At 36.1% G+C, this 17567-nt stretch overlaps 1 protein-coding gene across 1 annotated transcript in view; it reads left to right on the top strand.

The window, feature by feature from the left end:
- Positions 1–17567, top strand: part of ASB3 (ankyrin repeat and SOCS box containing 3) — a 96966-nt gene that overhangs the window by 53586 nt on the left and 25813 nt on the right. Inside the window, exons 4-7 of the mRNA XM_082851530.1 lie at positions 4971–5083; positions 5667–5802; positions 8568–8745; positions 10584–10781. Of these exons, the coding sequence (XP_082707656.1) occupies positions 4971–5083; positions 5667–5802; positions 8568–8745; positions 10584–10781 (625 nt within the window). The remainder of the gene's footprint in view (positions 1–4970; positions 5084–5666; positions 5803–8567; positions 8746–10583; positions 10782–17567) is intronic.

The raw sequence follows: 17567 nt of genomic DNA, 5'->3' as shown, positions 1-17567 counted from the left end.
AATGCACTTAATACACCTAGCCTACCAAACATCATCGTTTAGTCTAGCCTACCTTATATGTGCTCAGAACACTTACATTAGCCTACATTGTGCCTTACGTTAGGCACAGTCATCTAACACAAAGCTTATTTTATAATAAAATGTTGAATATCTCGTGTAATTTATTGAAACTATATTGAAAGTGAAAAACAGAATGGTTGTATGGGTATAGAATGGTTGTGAGTATATCAGCTGTTTATCCTCATGATTTTGTGGCTGACTGGGAGCTGCAGCTTGCTGCCACTGCCCAGCGTTGTGAGAGATGATCATACCACATATTGCTAGCCCAGGAAAATATCAAAATTTGAAGTACAGTTTCTCCCGAATGTGTATCCCTTTTGCACTGCTGTAAAGTCGAAAAATTGTTGTCAGACCATCTTAAGTTGGGGACTGTCTGTATTTTCTGGCCCTTTACAGAAACAGTTTGCTGACTCCTATTCTTGTTAATATTACCAGGTATAGTTGAGGGAGTCCTGACTAACTAGGAAGCCTGGGCTCTGGCTCTGTGACTTTGGGCAGATCACTCAGCTCCTCAGGATTTATGTCCTGAACGAGCAGGTGATGAGCTGTGCTTCTAGGAGTAGCTCCAACTACAAATTCATTTTTTCCTTTAAAAAAAAAAAAAGCTAACTTTTTGCCAAGGCTTACAAAATTTGGCTTCTTTCTACCTCTCTTGCTTTATTTCCTTTCCTTGACTTCACTTCAGTCACACTGGCCATCTTGGCTATTCCAAACATACTCAGCTCTTTTGTACTTCACTGCCTTTACACTTCTTATTTCCTGTTTGGAGTACTCTTCTTCCACCTCTTTGCATGGCTTACTGCTTATCTCTCATTTCTCTGTTCAGAGGTCTCTGTTTCAAAGAGATGACCTCTATCCTCTTTTCTAACATAGCACTCTCATACTCGGTCACTGCTCTTTACCTTGTTAATTTCTTTCACTTTTTTTCCCACAAAAAACAATTTCACAGTTTCTTTTATCAGAACTTATTTCCTTTATCTGTGTGCTTGTTTATTATCTGTCTCTCCCACTAGAATGGAAGTTCCATGAAGGCAACTACTTTGTAAGTCTGGTTGCTTGCTATGCCCCTTGTGCTTAGTACAGTCCCTGGCACTGTTGAATGATTGGATTAATTATTTAACTATTGCAGAGTCTTAAAGGACTTGGTAAAATGGTAGATTTTATTTCAAATGCAAATAAGAGCCCTGGAAAAAAAATTAAACTATTATTATAGCTAAGTTGATTTCAATGGCTTGTTGTTTGCAGCTGCTTTTATAATGATTTAAATTCTTCCACAGAGCTGTCAGGTATGTTTATATAATCATCCTTAATTTACATAGAATGTGAAGTCATAAGTATACTGACTTCTTCCAAAGCACTGTGGTTTACTGAATTTCTGGGATTTGTAAGTCAATGTGGCTTTTGTTTTTGTTTTTTAAATCAAATTTTGGAAAATTTCAGGCATTTTTTTCTCTTCAAATGTATTTTTTGCTGCCCAGTTTTTACTCTCTTCTCCTTCTGGGTCTCCAATTAATGTATGCTGGACTGTTTGATGTGTACAGTTGATTTTCCTGTAGTCTTTTTTTTTCCTCTCTCAGTTCTTCAGATAGGATGATATACATATATATATGTTTTTGTTTTTTGTTTTATTTTCCTTCTTTCTTTTTTTGGCCATGCTGTGTGGCATGCAGGATCTTAGTTCCCCAACCAGGGATCGAACCCATGCCCCCTGAAGTGGTAGCGTGGAGTCTTAACCACTGGACCGCCAGGGAAGTCCCTGGTTGATTTATATTGATGTCTTCAAGTTCATCCACTCTTCTACCATCTCTGATCTTCTTTTAAGCCCATCCATTTCTTTTTTCAGTTCTGGAATTTCCAGTTGGTTCTTTTTTTTTTAAAAAGTTTCATTACTCAGATTCTCTGTGTATGCTGTGTGTATACCATAGATATTAAAAGTAAAATCTTTGGGGCTTCCCTGGTGGCGCAGTGGTTGAGAGTCAGCCTGCTGATGCAGTGGACACGGGTTTGTGCCCCGGTCCGGGAAGATCCCACATGCCGCGGCGCGGCTGGTCCCGTGGGCCATGGCCGCTGAGTCTGCGCGTCCGGAGCCTGTGCTCCGCAGCAGGAGAGGCCACAACAGTGAGAGGCCTGCGTACTGCAAAAAAACAAACAAACAAACAAAAAAAGTAAAATCGTTGAACATATTTTCCTTAAAGTTTTAAAGCATATTTATAGTAGCTACATTAGTTAATCTGTTAAATCCAATGTCTGGGCCATCTTGGGATCAGTTTCTGCTCACTGCTTTCTGACTTGTATACTGGGCATTGTGAATAGGATGTCACAGACTTGAATTCTCTTATCCTCTGAGAATAGTGAGTTTTTTCTGTTTTTTAAATAATAGGTAGATTATTTGCTGGCTTATGACCTTGAACTTGTTTAGGTTTGGTTTTATGCTTTGTTGAGAGCATAAGGTATTTCCCAGATCTAACTCCCAGGAGGACTCAGTTCCCAGCCTCTGCCTCCTTCCTGATCAGGGCTTATTTTAGGCTTCCTTAGAGCAGGTCTAGAGTAGGCCTTAGTCTCAGATGTGGTCTTTATTCCTAGGGCTCTGCCTTTTGGGTGTCTCAGTTGGATGCCCAGAGTGTTAACAAGCTATCGAAGTATCAGTGTGGTTTCACCACTCTGACTGGGCCAGAACTCCTAGGAGTTCCATTGCCCCTCAGCACTGTCTTCTACTTACCTCTGTTCCATTCTTAACCCTTTAGCAGTTCTCTGGTAAGCTTCATCTTGCCTTGTACATGTGTAGCCCAGACCTCAGGCAAGGATTCTTGGAGAACTTCCACAGTGGGGCCTCCCCTCCACACAGTTCTCTTTTCTCTTGGGGTTTGCCCCACCGATTTCAACTGCTTAAACTCTGATATTTTCCTCCTTAGCTCAGCGGACTGCTTCACTCTGCTTGGACCATTTCCTCTGCTTGGAGTATTCTTTCTTCAACCTTATCCTTACTGTGCTTGGACTTCAGCTCATTGCACCATAATCCAGAAATGTCCCCAGGCAGAAAGCTGGGGTGATCATGGGGCTCACCTCATGTGTTTCCCTTTCCTTAGGAACCAGTCTTTTACCCATGGTTTAATGCTAGAAAAAGTTGCTTTATGTATATTTCCCACTCTTATGATGGCTAGTTTAGTACCAGTTATTTTGTCATATCCAGAAGTATAGTTCTGAAGGCTGTTCTGTTTGGAGAGGAATGAATTCTTAAAAAGAAAATCATATTTTATTTTAGACATTTATTTTTCATTTCCTGAGTCAGTGCTTATTTATTGCCTGTCTTCTGTTTGCGATTGGCACTAGGCACGTAAGGGGAACGGAACACAGTTTCTCTCCTCAAGCGTACTTTACTAATGATAAGGAGGCAAACAAATAGTAAGTTCGAGTCTGGGTTTTTTTTTAAATAACTTTCATTGAAGTATAATATACTTGGTCACAGTATGGTTCCCACTCTGTCTCCAATTTGGTAACTTATTATATAAGGACAAAGAAGTTAACCCAACTCTTCCAAAGGAGAGGCTTTGGTAGTAGGATGTAAGCTGTAAATACACTTTTCTAAACCACTATTTCTTTTTTTTTTAAAGGTTTATTTATTTATTTAATATTTTATTTTTGGCTGTGTTGGGTCTTTGTTGCTGTGCGCAGGCTTTCTCTAGTTGTGGTGAGCGGGGGCTACTCTTCGTTGTGGTGTGTGGGCTTCTCATTACAGTGGCTTATCCTATTGCGGAGCATGGGCTGTAGGTGCGCGGGCTTCAGTAGTTGTGGCACACAGGCTCAGTAGTTGTGGCTGTAGAGTGCAGGCTCAGTAGTTGTGCCGCATGGGCTTAGTTGCTCCGCAGCATGTGGGATCTTCCCAGACCAGGGCTTGGACCTGTGTCCCCTGCATTTGCAGGTGGATTCTTAACCACTGTGCCACCAGGGAAGTCCCTAAACCACTATTTCTTAACGATTAACCATTACTTAACCATTTGCCTTATTTTGAAATAATTAGCAAGAGCTGTAAAAATGCCATTTTGCCATTGAGAAATTTTTTTCACTAGAGATGAAAAAAGAGATCATCAGATATTTTAATGTATTTATGATATTAAAAATTTTCTCTCTGTCTGACTTCTATAGCGTATTTAATAATCAAAACAAATTTTTTAGACTTTCATTTTTAGAAGGTCTCCCTAATTAATGGAAACAAACTTATCTAAACTCTGTTTCATATATCACCACTGACAACCTGATAATCTTCAACTCAGGCTTTTGGCTATGGAGTGATTTTTGCCAGCAGTCACTGATAATGATGTATGAATTGGATGTGAAACAGATTCTACTAAATTTTCATTGGTTGATATAAGAACATCATTTTAACAATGATTGTTGTTTATTATGGTAAAAATATCTAAGATGCAGACTTGCAGTATTGTGCTTTCAGTTTGCTTGTCATTTACTCTTGTCATTTGTGATCGGATGGTAATAGCCAACCTTTCAATTCTTTTGAGACTGTTTCTCCACACTGCTGCTGTTTCTTCTGACCCATTCATCCCATCCCCCTCCCAATTGCATTTTTAACAAAATAGAAACACATATTATCTCCATTATCAAAGAGAATATGTTTGCCTCCTGCTTCCATTTCCTTTGTATCTTTTAAGATACAATTGAAAATAATTTTATATGTGTACCAAAAGAATGTATATATTAATGGGTTTGGGCTAAGACAATTGTGATAAATGTTTTGGAATTGCATAAGGAGTACATATATGTTTTGATTTGTTGATAGGAATGATCACAGTATTGTGAGTTCGAAGCTGAATAAGTGATGGTAACATCACCGAAGTGCCCAGTCCTACAAACATGGCTTTTTACTGACAATAATTTTTTTGACTGTTGTATTGCAGCTGTGGAAAATGGACAGATAGATGTGTTAAGGCTGCTACTTCGATATGGAGCAAATGTTAATGGATCCCATTCTATGTGTGGATGGAACACCTTGCACCAGGCTACTTTTCAGGTAAACTCTGAATTTATTATTTCATTTCCTTGTAAATTGTGTGTTTTACCCTTTTAAAATGACAGTTCAATACAGTTTTTGCTTCCTACTTGCCTGTGATTTATGATGGTTAGTGCAGTACAGAAAACGCAGTCTAAATGCTAACGGTCATTCTGAATAAGCCAACTGCTCTAGTAGTTCTAGTAGCTTTGGGCTGCAGGGATTATCTAAGTTTTTCAAATGTTGATAGCATAGTTAAGAGACCATCAGAATATTTGGGATATAAATTGATAGCAATGGCTTATTTTATTTATAGCACTGTGTTTAGAAACTGTGATGACATCTTAGTGCTTGTACTTGCAAACTAATTTTGCAGGATTTTATAAGGATTATAATTCCTAGAGATTCCCAGTGTTTTATCTGTTTATGTTTAATGTTCTAGCTAAAGGTACAGAATAATCTGATTGTTTAACACTTTCTTCCCATCCACCAATACACTTTTTTCCTTTAGTGAGGATAAAAAATATACACACACACAACAATAAAAAAGATATCTTCTATTTTCTTTGTTTTCTCTTATTTAAAATATGAATCTGTGCCTTAGGAAAATGCTGAGATCATAAAATTGCTTCTTAAAAAAGGAGCAAACAAGGAATGCCAGGATGACTTTGGAATCACACCTTTATTTGTGGCTGCTCAGTATGGCAAGCTAGAAAGCTTGAGCATACTTATATCATCGGGTAAGACTAATTCATTGGGTAAGACTAATCCATTAGCCTTTACACTGTTAAGATCATGAGTTTTAACTTTGTTTCTTCTTAGGAAGAGTAATTCTTGACCAGATATAAATCAGGTTCTGGAATTTATGGTCTTTTATGTTAGTGGTAAATAAGAGTACATACAAGTTCATTTATAAGCCTGGTTACTAAGTCTCTATTACTAACATAATACATTGTGCAACTATTAATTTATCTGAGTAGGACCATAATGATCTATCATTAAAGCAGGTTTATTGGCAAGTTAAATGATGGTGCTGTCCTTTATTATAGGGACCTGAGCAATTCCAACTTTCTAGGGTACAAGAAAAAAAAAGACTAGTATAGGCTTAATTAATTTTTTAGATAGTTATTTTGTATATTAACCCTTTGAGTTGTATGTTTTGATCAATTGTGTGATATTTAAATGGATTTATTTCAAAGCATGTTTATACTTTATTATGTTAATAAATAGCAACAGAAGCCTGTTAAAGGATTCTCAGTGACAATGATTACACATTCAGCATTGTCAGAGAGGATGGTGTTGAGGTGGCATTCTTACTCTGTGTGACATTTTTGTGACCAGAAACTTTTGTTATGTAAGAGCTTTTCAGTTCTTCCAGACACTGCGTGTGCACTCACACTGCTAACCTGACGAAGCATGGATAGTCAGGAGCGATGGGAAATACACCAGATTTGCCACCACGCAATTTTTTTTAATACTTAGACTTTTCACATATCTTCTGTAATACCTAAACTTTTAATAAATTACCAAAACAAAGTTTAAAGTTGAGAGAATCCCCCAAATCATTTGTTCAAGCTTTTTTTTTTTTTTTTTTTTTGTATTAAGAATCCCAGGCTTGGGGACTCCCCTGGTGGTCCAGTGGTTAGGAATCTGCCTTCTAATGCAGGGGACATGGGTTCAATCCCTGGTCGAGGAGCTAGGATCCCACATGCCACAGGGCATCTGGGCCCGTGTGCCACAACTGTAGAGCCCATGCACCACAACTAGAGAGGCTGCATGCTGCAACTACTGAGCCAGTGTGCTCTGGAGCCCACATGCCACAACTAAAAAAGAACCTGCATGCTGCAACTAAGACCTGACACAGCCAAATAAATAAATAAATTAATTAATTAAAAAAAAAAAGAATCCCAGGCTCTGAGCATTTAAGTGCCTTGCCAAAGATCTAGAAAGTATTCCCTGGCAGAATCAGGACTTGGATCCAGGACTTGTGATTTCTCATCTTCCTTCTTCTATGTTGTACCTTCCCAAGGACTGTCATGATGTATTCTGCGACTTCCAGTCCGTAAGTTCCAGTTATTAGTGTGTAGGTAATATTTAGAATGAAATAGGTTAAACTGCAGCTAATGACTCCTCATGCTGCGCCTGTCTCCTGGAACACTAAGCACCTGTTTTGTTTTCCTTTGTTCTTTTTTTCTTCTCCTCTCTGAATAGTTATGAATGGCAAGTTGAAAAGGTATGTAGGTATGTTTATAATGTAACTATACATGTTTCTAACTCTTTAAAGTGACTTTCCTTTCAGTGAATTATCTCTCATTTTCCCAACTTTTCTACCTGTAATCTTACAAGGTCTAGTTCCTTATTCTTCCTTATACATTGAAATTGTCAATCAAAACAAAACATTGCTTAAAAGAGAAAGTAAGTAGGTTTCTTTTTTGACTTAATATTTTCTCAGTTATAGTGTTCATTTCTTTCTGAGGCTGACAGTAGGTGAAGCCACCTTGTACAAATCAGGAATATTCTGTGTATCTAGACATGTTGAATATCCAGTTGGAATTTCTGACAGTTCCATAAACTCTAAGTTACCATTTGTGTTTTGCATTGTTTTTACCAATTTTAGGGCTTCGGTTTATTCAAGGTATATTTATGGAACATCCGTTTAAATAAAAAAGGAGTCTTTTCCCCCTTGATGATGATGATTTTTCACTGAGCTGTATTCCAGAAATTTAAAAATTCTCATGGTCATGTATTAACACCATACTTAGCATACTTAACACATTATTTGTCAATGAGAAAAGTTTGAGGAAGTCTGCTATTTTTGAAACCTTCACAAAAATTGAGGTCACTAAACTTTTTCACATCTTTGTACACTTGGGTCTAAATAATTGATTAGATTTATGCTTAAAAAGATCAGCTTAGAAACCCATTTAAATAGACCTTTTTCCTTTTAATGTGGGCTCTGTTTATCATGCACTGGTCATGAAGAAAAGTGATATAATGAAGAGTATAGTCAACATTAGTTTAAAGGCATAGCCCCCATGTATATCATATCTACTGGAATTTTTTTTTCACAAATCTTAGCCTGAATCAATTAGTGGCATCTGTAAAGTCTCATAATTTAGATTTTTTTCTTATCCTTCCAGTAATGATCAGAAATGTTAGCCATATTTGATGGTTTGCATTTTTCCTTTTTTAAATGATTGCTTACTGGACCCTCAGAGTGCTTGTTGGAATGAAATGAATCCTTCATTGAATAAGTTTCTTATTTTAGCTTAAAAATGAATTCTAAAATATTAATCACTTGTTTTCATGCTGACATAAAAGTAAAAACAATGTAAATGATTACCAATAAGTTATAAAAATTAATATGTTTTAACAACAGTATCCACTAAGGAAGAAAAGCTATTGTACTGTGAAACCCTTTTAAGGCAACTGCTTTGAAATTTTTGTTAATTATTATTATTTTTTTTTGCATTAAGGAGGGTTATATGTTAAATGTTTATTTTAGGTGCAAATGTCAATTGTCAAGCCTTGGACAAAGCTACTCCCTTGTTCATTGCTGCTCAAGAGGGCCACACAGAATGTGTGGAGCTTTTGCTTTCCAGTGGGGCAGATCCTGATCTTTACTGTAATGAGGACAATTGGCAGTTACCTATTCATGCAGCCGCACAAATGGGCCATACAAAGTAAGTGTTAAAAATGGAAAATAAAAATGGTCTCATAATTCAAAGGTAATAGAAATAGATCTTCTGGGCCAGACCCTTTACCTCCAGGCATAACCCTTGGTATTCCCTTCCCTACTGATCTGCTGGGTGACTAGATCCACCCCCCACATTTATCCCCCTTGCAATCCCAGCAACTCGTAGTCTTGCCCTTTCCTAGTGTGAGGCAGAGTGGCCCCAGGGGCTTTCTCAGGGTAAGTCTTCTCTCTGACTTCTTAAGCTGTGGCTGTACTCTCCCACTCCTTTCCAGTTTTGTCCCAGGCATCTTTAGGTATTGATCTGATGGCTTTATTCAACTTATTTTTGTTACCTCCTTGGCCCCAGGAATGTTTTGAGTTTGTGATCTCTTTTGTGTGGACTGGGTAGTCCTCCACATCTTGAACCCTTTGACTGGACTTCTCTTTGTCTTATTTCAAATTCAACTTGGTACTTTCCCCTGCTTCTATTACTCTTCTTCCTTAGCCAGAAATTCCAATGAAATTTTTGGTATTGTCTGAAGAGAGAGAGACTTAACGAAAGTTGGAACTCCCTGAAATTGGGGGTTCCAGGAATCTCAGAAATTATTAAACCTGGTTATACCTGTGAGAATATGGCTTCCTGTCTTAACATAGATTGGTACAGTTTTTTTAAATATATATTTAAAGTTTTTAGAGTTATACTACTACAATAATAATTTTATAGCTCTTGTTAGTATTATTTAATTTAAAAAGTAATAGTGAAATGGTCTTGTCTTTAGTATGTATACATAGTAGGAAAACAGATGCTGTAATTGGGTTATTATGCCACTAGGTGGCATGGTATTTTACTATTTCCTTAAAGATATTTGTAATCATGTTTGTGCCCTGTTGAAGAGTATAATTTTTCCAACTCATTTAAAAAAATTTAGCACATTTATTACATATGAGAGACACTAAACAGATTCTTTATTTTAACAAAGTACTTAGGCTTAAAAATTTGATGTTTTTCTTAACTGTTGATTGTTTATTTAATCATAAATCTTAGGTACAATTATACTCTGAGCTTTAAATTGATACCAAAACCCTCTTGAGAATTTGTCCTCATTTGTTCTCAATTTTGAGAATTCTGTTTGTCACTGATGATTTCCTTCATGGTGAAATATAAGTTCTCCTTAAATATTATCTTAGTCCTACCTTACCTAAGGAAAAGTAGCAAAGAGAAAGAATGTTATCAATTCTTAATTTATTCTTAATTTTTAAATAAATCTGCCTTAATATTTAAAGAGCTCATCTTTTCTGAGAATACAATATTTTAGCAGAATTTCTGACTTCTTCCTGATGACAATACTATTCATTTCATGTCACTCACCATCTTAAAAAATTCTTACTGATTAGAAAAATAAAACTTTGGTTGCTACTCTATGAAGGAAAATAACTTGTTTCCTTGATAACAAGTTTATATTTAGTATAATGAAGTTTTAAAAAATTTATTAGATCCTAAAATATCTAATATAAAATTTGAATTTTGGGGAGGAAGGTGGTTGTTGGTGGGAAGGTAAATAATTCATGAAAAATAAAGGACTGTGTGTTATCTGTTTACTTTTATGGGAATGTTATTTAGCTCTGCTTCAGATACCTTTAAGGATCTTTCTATTAAGCAACAGTAATGAGTGTAACATTTCAGAGTATGTAGCTTGTAATAATTTACTGTAGATAGAAAGTACACTGAAGACAGAAAGACTTTTAAAAATCAATCAGTGGGTGACTCAAAATATGTGCTGTAGAAATGTCTGCACTTATGTACATATAAAAGCATTATATACCCCTGAATTTGTGTATTTGCAGAATCTTGGACTTGTTAATACCACTTACTAACCGGGTCTGTGACACTGGGCCAAACAAAGTGAGTCCTGTGTACTCAGCAGTGTTTGGAGGGCATGAAGAGTGCCTAGAAATGTTGCTCCAGTCTGGCTACCGCCCAGATGCCCAGATGTGCCTCGTCTTCGGATTCAGTTCTCCCATGTGTATGGCTTTCCAAAAGGAGTATGTATATTTGCTGTATTTTTATTCTTTTTTGCTATATGGAGATGTATTTCCAAATGACTTTCTTTTGTGAAGCAGTATGTCTTAGAGCTAAATTTTTAACTTAAAAACAAAAACCAGACAAAAACAAAAGCCTTCTGTGATGCACCTTGTTAAGTCAAACTATAATAAAAATTAGGTGATAATGTCAGATTTTTTTTCCTTCTTTCTTTGGCTCTGGATTATATTTTTGGTGTAGCAATTTTAGAGCATACTTTCAATATATTAAAGTAAATGCAGGAATTCTCTGATATCCTTGGTCTTCAAAACAATTTAAGAATTAAAACAAACTTTAAGTTGCACAATGAATAAGGGCTGAAGATTTAATGTATAATGTGGTGACTGTAGTTATAATGTGACTGTATTATATAATTGAAATTTGCTAAGAGTACAACTTAAATGCTCTTAAAAAAAAGAGGTAAATATTTGAGGTGATGAATGTTTTCACAATGTATATGTATGTCAAATCACCACATTATATACTTTAACTATCTTACAATGTTATTTGTCAGTTATACCTCAGTAAAGCTGGGAGGCAAAAAGATAAAAAAGTTAAAAATATCTTTGTCAAGTATGATATTGACCCTGTGTCAGGCTATTTATCATTTGAAATTTATATTTACAAGACTTGTTATGAACCTAAAATAAAACTTTAGTTTTCTAGATATTCCTGCATTTTTAATGTATTTGGTATGTAGCGTTTATTTCTGTAGGTCACACTCAGTTTAAAATTTTTTTTTTTTTTTTGCGGTACGCGGGCCTCTCACTGTTGTGGCCTCTCCCGTTGCGGAGCACAGGCTCCGGAAGCGCAGGCTCAGCGGCCGTGGCTCACGGGCCTAGCCGCTCCGTGGCATGTGGGATCCTCCCGGACCGGGGCACGAATCCGTGTCCCCTGCATCAGCAGGCGGACTCTCAACCACTGTGCCACCAGGGAAGCCCTAAAATTTTTTTAAATATTTCTTTTGCTTATCTGCCATGATGCTGTGAGTAGAATAAATGAAGAATTACTGATAGATTATTGATTAGATTCTGGCCAAGACTTGTCTATAAGACTCCTAAGGTTTTTAAATAGACGGTAAGAATAAGACTATGTGTAAGAAAAGCCATATTGAGTAAAATCTGTCCATGCAATAATGGACTAAGTTGTGCAGGTAGTTACTGTTGTTTTTTAATGACGCAAAAGAGTTTGCAAGCTTACCTCAAATTTCATTGGCTTTCCTGAATTCACCATTATGGATTGCTAGCTATGACTTAATTTAAACATTTATCAAAAACTTATTTGCTAAGCTTTTCAGTCTCTACCATCTTGTAATATTTGCTATGTAAAATAGTAGTTCATTTCATTTGTTCTGAATTTAAGCTTCTATGTATACACTGTACTCTGAGTATTTGGGGTTTTGGTTAATCTGAGTATCTGGGGTTTTGGTTAATCTGAATATCTGGGATCCACTCTATGCATAACTGTCATGATTTCATGGTATACCTCCTTAGGTTTTGTCTTTATAAACAGAGGAGCCCTAATTATTTTAGTTTACCTCACTAGGGCTGTACTGATGACTTTAGTTGATTCATTTACCTTTCTCTGTACATATCTATCTCCATTGTATTTTATTATTAGATCAGAATTGAATATTTTTTTAATAAATTTATTTATTTTATTTATTTTTGGTTGCCTTGGGTCTCCGTTGCAGTGCGCGGGCTTTCTCTAGCTGTGGCGAGCGGGGGCTACTCTTCGTTGAGGTGTGCAGACTTCTCATTGCAATGGCTTCTCTTGTTGTGGAGCACAGGCTTTAGGCGCGCGAGCTTCAGTGGTTGTGGCGCAGGCTTCAATGGTTTTGGCGCGTGGGCTCAGTAGTTGTGGCTCGCAGGCTCTAGAGCGCAGGCTCAGTAGTTGTGGCGCACGGGCTTAGTTGCTCCACAGCATGTGGGATCGTCCCCAACCAGGGATCGAACCCGTGTCCCCTGCATTGCCAGGCGGATTCTTAACCACTGCGCCACCAGGGAAGCCCCTGAACATTTTTTTATTTGATCAGAATGTAATGGTTTTGTATAGTTGTATGTCTATGTGTCCAATATAACAATGATCTGTTTTAGTGTTCATCTTACTTTTGGAGGAATATTTTTGGTCCTGATCACAGCACCTAAGCTCATGCCTCATCATCTTATAAGTGTAATTTAAATTAAACATATTAAACCATAGCAGTACCCCTGTTAACCCCGAAACACCTTAAAATTAATGTTTTTCTGGCCTGAGAAATCAGGTAAATAGAACCCTGTGGAACAGAGCGTATGAGGGGAGTCCTGGAGAAGAGAGAGCTGGAGAAGGGGTTCTCTTAATTCTGTGTACAAACCTGCATATGTCCAGAGCCCATCCAAGCTTTGAATGCACAGGACAGACATTGAAAAGAAGATTTGAACTATCACCCAAGTCTCAGGCCCCTGAATGGTACATTTCATGGGGCCAGACGCAAAGCAGCATAGCAAAGGCTTGAGAACTGAACCAGCAGTCTGTAGAGGTGAAAAAGAAATCGTAGTCTAAACCTAACTAGGTTATATGCCTGCTAAAATAAACAAACACAATCAGTATTATATTCAAAAGATTATAACAGGACCCAGGCCTAGAGTTTACACACAGCATTACTGTTCGTAATGTCCAGGATACAGTCTAAAATGACTTGACATATGAAGAACCAGAAAATATGACCAGTTTTAGAGGGAAAAGACAATTAACAGGTGTCAACCCTGAGATGATCTAGATGTTAGAAATATTAAATAATTGAAAACAGCTATTATAATGGTGCTTAATGAAGAAAACACTTGAAATAAATGGAAAGGTAGATATTTTCAGCTGAGAAATAAAAACTGGAGCCAAATGGACTTTTCAAAACTGAGAAATATAAAATCTGAAATGAAAAATTAACTATATGAGCTCCATAGCAGAATGGAATTGACAGGAAAGAGTCAACTTGAAGATAGACCAATATAAATTATCCAGACAGAAGAACAGAGAAGATGACGACTTGGGGGACAAAAAGGAACAGAGCCTCAGGGACCTGAGAGACAGTATGACTGGGGTTGACATTCATGTCATTAGGGTCCAGAAGGGAAGAGAAAGAGGTTGTGAACTGATAATGGACGAAAACTTCCCAACATTGGATAAAGATGTAAGTTTTATAGATTTAAGAAGCTCAGCAAACCAAAATAGGATAAACCCAAAGTAAAGCATGCTCACCAATAATCAAACTGCTGAAAACTAAAAGTAAAGAAGCAACAGTGTGGCGTATGGTGGTCTTTGGTCACAGACATGAGGTAACAAACTTTGTTTTTTGCTACTCTTGGCAATTTTGCTCTGTAAAATGGCCCTGTAGAGCATAACTAAAATCTGTTTTGGTGGCTTTAAAAGGGCTTGTCAGATATTTTCTTTCATGTGGGAACTTGTAATTGGACCAAATGTATTTTTAATTAGTAAGGTAGGTTTTCAGTAAGAAAAGTCACTGGAAAATACTATTTGTTAGTCTAAAGGAAAAAAGTCAAAATGTCAGAATATCTGTTTTATGAGGGTACATTCTCCTAGTCTTTCCAGTTGACTTTTTGTTTGCCTGGGCCCATGGCAGTAGACTTAATTTTGATATATCTTTGCTGTTATTACCTACTCTGCGGGGAATTTAATTGACAGGGAAACATTTCCCAAAGGAATAAATCTAAGCAATGGTAGCATCATAATCACATATGCTCACATTTAATGTGTATAAAAATATAGTACATTGCACAATTTTTGGCACACAGAAAAAAATCAAGGTTAATTCTCTTCATTTCTGGAGAAGAAAGTCATTTTGCCATCCTCCATTTATCTAAAAAAGAGCATCAATTAAATTTTTAGTCTCTATATTATTAAGCTAACGTCTGGCTCTTAGTTTGCATGTCATCACTGTACATGTAATGTGAAAATCATATGATTATTTTGGGACTCGGTGTAAAGCTGATCAAGCAAGAAAACTGTCATTCTCCCAGTAGGTTTTGTTTTAGTATATCAGAGGGTAATATAGCCAGTGTCTGCGGAAAAATATCGAAGTTGAAAAATTCATTAATTTTTAATTTCTTTCATTAAGTATGCATCTGAAAATTTGGATTCTCTATGGTTGCATACCTAAAATTAATTAAATTAATTACAATTACTATTTTTAAAAAAAGGACCGTGGACTAAAATTTTCATTTAAAAGTAACTTTTTTGTGCTGTTTCTCCTTAACAAACGATGTTTGAATTTCCTATATTACATTTACCAATTATGAATAAGAATTTGCGTTTTAGTCACAGTGATACCAGGGAACTTGGAAGACTCCATTTTCCAAAATTAATTATTAGATATTCAGATTTTCAGAGTTGGTAATAGACAATGAGATAAGTTTAGTGGTATAAGTTTTGAAATTTCATTTTTATAGCAATGGTGTGTTGTTACAATAATGTTAGTTTGGCATAAGATTGTTGTAGAAAGATTTAATCAGCACTTAACTGACTCCAGGTATTAATGAGTCAAAAACTTTTGTTTTCTTAATTTGTATGTTTTCTGGTATTTCTCAGAGATCTAGAAATTTAATACTTGTGACCCTCCTTGCACTGTTGGCCTGTTATGTTCTAGTAAACATATCTGCTTTTACAAATAGTATAATTAATATCAAAAGGTGATGAAAATAATAAATATAAATAATGGCTCTGGGTTTTAAGTTTTCCCTTCTTTATTATTTTATTCAGCTGATCTAACTTTTTAGCTCAGGATTAGCATTCTGAAACATTTTTACTGGGTATCCCTTGGAGAGGATAAGCTTCCATTTGAAGCAGTGACCCTTAGCTCTTCTCACACTCCAAAGCATGATAGAAAGATGTCTTGTCTCCTCCACCATCATACAAAAGTATTCTTTGTCCTTTGGGGCTAACAAGTTAACAGCTTTAGTGACATGAAGCCAGTCTTTCAAGGGCATAGCTGAGTAATTCAACTCAAATGAGAAAATAGAAGAAAAAGACTCCTTTAACTGGAATGGGTGGAAGAGGAGGGAAGTTGAGAATTTCAGGACAATTTGAATAAATATTAATGCCTTTTCTATATGAATGTAGAAAGAGATCCTGGCTTAACTGACCTGATTTTGTCTGTCTTTCTAATTGATACTAATCATTGTTATCCCATTAGTTTTGTAAAAATAATTGTGTCCATTCTTGTCATCATATCACACATGGATACATCTGACACAACCTAATGTTTTTATTTTATTTTCAGCTGACGGCTGAAAGTCATTCAGTAAAACTTATTATATGGCCTTTTGATGATTCAGCTGTTAAGTTAGTTGGATATTTTGTTGGGTAATTGAAACTAAAAGTCTCAAGATATTTGCCCATTTCTATATGTTTAAAAGAAACCTTGTTAGCATGTTGAATTTCCTTTTAAGGTGTTTTTTTATCTGGGCCTGTTTCTGTGCACATTTTTGAACTTCAAAGAGCAGTATGATGGAAAGTGTACATGCCTCCAGATAAGGTCTAGACATTGCATTTTTAGTTTTTAAACTTCTCCTCTTTCTCCGTGTCTTATGATTTTCACTGTTATATAATGTGGAATCTCTTAATGTGTCACAATTTGTTCTTGATATTTATGTTAAATGGGAGGGACTACTCTAGGACTTGATGAGTTTTTCCGATTCTCCATCAGGGCTTGAAAGAGAATTTGTATTAAGTGTTAAGAGAAACACATGCATATGTCCATGTAGTTTACATTTTAACCAAAGTTTTATCTAAGCCTTAGGGTCTACTCTTCTTGCTCAATGACATATAATAATCAAGGTCGTCATAGAGCACCGAAGTTGCTTGAGTTTCTGGAGCTTGTACATGTATCTGAGACCTTCTTAATATCCTTTGCAGAAGCTCAGGGTATGCTGAGAAAGTTTTATGATCCTCCAGTTTATTTTTTTATTATTCACCATATAAATGGTAGTTTTGTTGGAAAAGGGTTTATAGTGTAGCAGTAGGCAGTTTCATAAGCCTTTTAGGAGTATGCTCTTGTCCTTTCTAACACAAGGCAATGTGATAATTGGAAGAAATTTAGAGTGGGGTTTTCCAAAGTGTGTTTTATAGAGTACTCATTCTATACATTGTTAATAGATAATACACAGGATTAAAAGGGTTCCTTAGTTAATTAAGTTTGGGAAACACAGGGTTAAGCAATGGTAATTAGATTTCTTTCCTGGAGGGCTTCTAACAATTTTTCTTATGGTGTTGTGTTTTATGAATTCCTAAGGGGGAATGAATCTACAAAAGTTTGAAAAATTTGGAAACATGGGATGAACTTTACAATAAATACACTATTGTTCCTGTGTTTACAGACTTTTGGGGCATTTTATACTCTCTTTATTAGGCTGTTTTCAGATTAACTATTGGATCCATTGCTTTAATTCTAAGGGTACTTCTTCTGAAAGGTGTCTGGAGGTTGAAGAAAAACACTTGACCATATAAGTTGAAAATTTAAGTTCATCCTGTATTTGTCCTTTCATGGACTAGTGTATATTATAAAGTGTTTCTCAAATATTTTCATTATGGAGGCTTTTTCTCATATATCATTTTTCAGGGACTAGTGTTCCATGGAACATACTTTGGGAAACATAGGTCTGGCCTTAAAATAATTCTCAATTTGACTGTTTCATGAAGTGTTTGGTTTTTATAATGTAGGAGAGATATTTCAGATATTTGCTGTATCTATCATATTC

This window comes from Leucopleurus acutus, assembly GCF_964270905.1.
Source record: "Leucopleurus acutus genome assembly, chromosome: 12".
Taxonomy (NCBI): domain Eukaryota; kingdom Metazoa; phylum Chordata; class Mammalia; order Artiodactyla; family Delphinidae; genus Leucopleurus; species Leucopleurus acutus.
This window is presented reverse-complemented; position numbering and strand designations above follow the sequence as displayed.